This window comes from Helianthus annuus, chromosome 9 (genome assembly GCF_002127325.2).
Source record: "Helianthus annuus cultivar XRQ/B chromosome 9, HanXRQr2.0-SUNRISE, whole genome shotgun sequence".
In the NCBI taxonomy this organism is placed as follows: Eukaryota; Viridiplantae; Streptophyta; class Magnoliopsida; order Asterales; family Asteraceae; genus Helianthus; species Helianthus annuus.
The window spans coordinates 112622489-112625882 of NC_035441.2; the positions used below are offsets into that span (position 1 = coordinate 112622489).

Consider the following 3394-nt stretch of genomic DNA (forward strand, 5'->3'; position numbering starts at 1 on the left):
ATTCCATTAACGTTGGCAACTGTGAGGTATCTTCATTAACGCTTTCATCATCTGTCCAGTCTTCCACTTCAACTCTATCATATAAATCAGCCTCTTCAACATACCGATACTCATACTCAGACTGATGATTTATGTCAAAGGCATTCAATTCTTCTTCAAACTCAGCATTCATTTCTTCTTCAAAGTCGAATTTAAAGTCAGGATCCATCAAGCGAGTCATTTCCTTAATTGCTTCAAAGTGTAAGTATGGAAATGCTCTCCTTCTTCACGATAAGTATCCAATCTCAGAATCATCTTCTGAGCTTGTTGAACATTCTCTGCATCTCCTGACTTCCCCTGTCTATCAGCTCCCCCTGATTCTTCATTCACAGAATCATTCATCAAATTATCAACATTTTGTTCAGCAGAAGCTTCAGATACTTTCAACCCAGTACCACCCTGAGCATCATCGTCATCATCATCTTTACCTGAACCATGACTGCTCGCAGAGTAAACTTTCTCATCTTTGACATCTTCCTCTTCATCCTCTTCCTCATCACTATCACCCAATAATTCTTCAAGAGGAGTATAATCCTCAAAAAGACCAGAAACTGCAGAGATAGGCTCGGGATTATCAATAACCATTGAAGGAACAATCGATCTTTCAGTCACAGCTGAACTTCCTTCAACGCCTTTACCCTTTTCTTTCATTTGCTCATCTATTTTAGCTTGAAGTTCTGCTCTGAGCTCTTCAACTTGCAGCTCTTCAAACTTTTGCTCTACCGATGTTCCAAGCATGCTTTCAACAACTTTGTTCAGCATATAGAACTCGTGATCTCTTAACGCTTTAGCTGCTTCAAATTCTTTATTCTTCAATTTGAAGTATTCATTTTGCTCATCACGACGAGCCTTTTCTTCTTCCAGCTCAGCAATTCTTACCTTCAAGATGTCTATCTCTAACTGATCAGAATCAATCTTTTTCACCAATTCTTTATTATCAATCTCCAGCTTCTTCACACGCATTTCTAGAATTTTCTCCCGATCAGACACCCTCTTGTTTTCACCGGCTAATCTCTTGTTTTCCACTAATACTTCTTCCATCCTTTTCTCCAACTTCAACACTTGTTCATTGTTCGCAAAACCGAAGTCTCCGATGTCTTCAAGATTATCATGTGGAGTATAAAGACCTTTGCTAGAGGAACCAGGTTGCATTTGAGTGAGTGGAGGAGTATGAAAGAGTTCTTGCGAGGTGAAAAGGGTTTGTTGTGGTGGAGGTGAATGATGTAGTGGTGTTGGTTGTCTTGGTGGTGTTGGTTGTTTAGGTGGTAAGAATTGTTGTGGTGGTGTAGGTTGTCGGGGTGGTGATTGGATAGGTGATTGTGGTGGTGTTGGTTCATGTGGTGGTGTAGGTGGTTTCTTGGTTTCTTTGGTTGTCTTCTTCTTGAGCACAATCTTCGGCATTTTGATTTTTGGAGTAACTTTGCGAATCTTTGGAGAAACTACTTTCTTTCTAGCTCCAGCTTTCTTTCTACCACCTGGAGGAGATTGCGATTCAGAGACATGTTCTGGTGAAGGAACGTAAGCAGCATCATCGTCCTTTTCTTGTCTCTTTCTTTTCCTCAGCTGTTTCTCTTTTTCTATCTCATCTTGAATTCTTTTTTGACATTCGATTTCATCTACAACCTCTTCATCTGAAGAACTTGATGAGCTTGTGGTGTCTTTATCCACATCATCTCCCTCAATATCATCAATAACCTTTTCTTTCTCTTTCCGTGCTTCAACATTAACAACTTTATCAACATCAGCAACCACTGTTGGCCCTGTCTCTAAGACATCAGTATCAAACAAATCATCAACATTAAATGGATCATCTTCTGCAGCTACTACTGTTTCCTTTTCCACAGTGACCACCTGTTCATCTTCTTCAGGTTCATCGATCAAAGACGTTTTAGCAGCTTTCTTTTGCTTCTTCTTTGGTTGTGAAGAAGATCCCTCAGCCTTTTTAACAATAGGAGTGGCCTTTCTACGTCTCCTCCCTGTTTCCTTCACATACCATTCATTCTTTGTGCTTTTGAAATCTTCAAGAACTTTCAACTCTTCAGCATATGCTGCCTCTTTCATTTCAGCTTCATTTCTCCAGTTCTGATGATCAACTGGATCTGGATCAGCGTAGTTAGCATCTTTTATAGACCCAAAGAATTCAACACTAACTTTCGGTTCTGGATGATTCGGATGGTATCTCACAATCTGTTTAAGCGTATCATTGCTCATGTGAGATTGTATCAACAAGTCATCTTTTATGTTTCTGTCAATCTCAGGATAAGCGTGATCAATCATCATCTGAACGAACCTCGGATACATCCAACTTCTGCTTTCTGTCTTGATATTCTCAGCCATGTAATGGAATACAATGTGTGAGAAATTGTACTTTTTGTTCAACACTAACGCCGTAACCATATTCATTTGATAATCTCTCATCGCATCATAACCTCCTTTCGTATGACTCAAAGACATTAATACACAGTGAATCAGGAACTTGTATGGCTTTATAAACTTTGACTTCAAATAGTTCCCAGTATTCAGAGCTCCCTGATAACCCATTCTTAACATGCACCCTTTCACCATTCTTTCTGGAAATCTCGTTGGTGAATCTGCTTCGTCCAGAAAGTTAACAACTTCACGAATAAGATCTTCAGTGACTAGAATCTTTTCCTCCTTGCCATGCACCTCAACAACTGAAGAAATTACTTTGTTCTGCTCATCGTAGCTGGCATTGTTCTAGAAGCGTTCTATGTGAGATTTGTACAGTGGTCTTTGATCAGTCAACGCCTTCTGAATGGGAATACGACCCATGAATTCCAGTATGCTACTAAACTTGGCCAGCTCAGTGTTTTTCTGAATGTCCAAATCACAACAACTGTTGTGAAGAGGATCAAAGACAACACTAGATCCCTGCAATTTGACAATACATACACTTAATCAGACACTTAGAAAAATTTCAAAAATTTACAAGTGATCACACATGATACCCTAAAAGCGAAATCACAATGACACTAAGTGCAAAAACACAAGTTGTGACATTAAAGCGAAATTACACCATATGACCTAAAGAGCGAAACCCACTGAAGTACATAAGAGCGGAACCACAAACACCCCTAAGAGCGAAACCACAGGAGAACACCCATGAGCGAAATCACTGGATGTTCTTATGAACGGAACCACTAATTGTACAGATAAGCGGAACCATTGAACATGACAGTTTGAGCGAAACCACATACAACCCTAAAAGCGAAACCATCAACAGACACTTCAAAACTGATCAACTCTCAAAATTGAACCCTTTAATCTATTAACAAGTTAATTTCGACACATGGATTTGTTTTAATTTCAATTTTGACCTCTAAAAGAACCCTAG

General features: G+C 39.4%; 1 protein-coding gene across 1 annotated transcript; it reads right to left on the reverse strand.

Annotated features, from left to right (window-relative positions):
* Positions 1–216: 216 nt before the first annotated feature.
* On the reverse strand, positions 217–2604 carry LOC118481764 (muscle M-line assembly protein unc-89-like). Its single transcript, XM_035977006.1, has one exon. It carries the CDS (start codon positions 2602–2604, stop codon positions 217–219), a length of 2388 nt encoding a protein of 795 aa, XP_035832899.1.
* Positions 2605–3394: the final 790 nt, after the last annotated feature.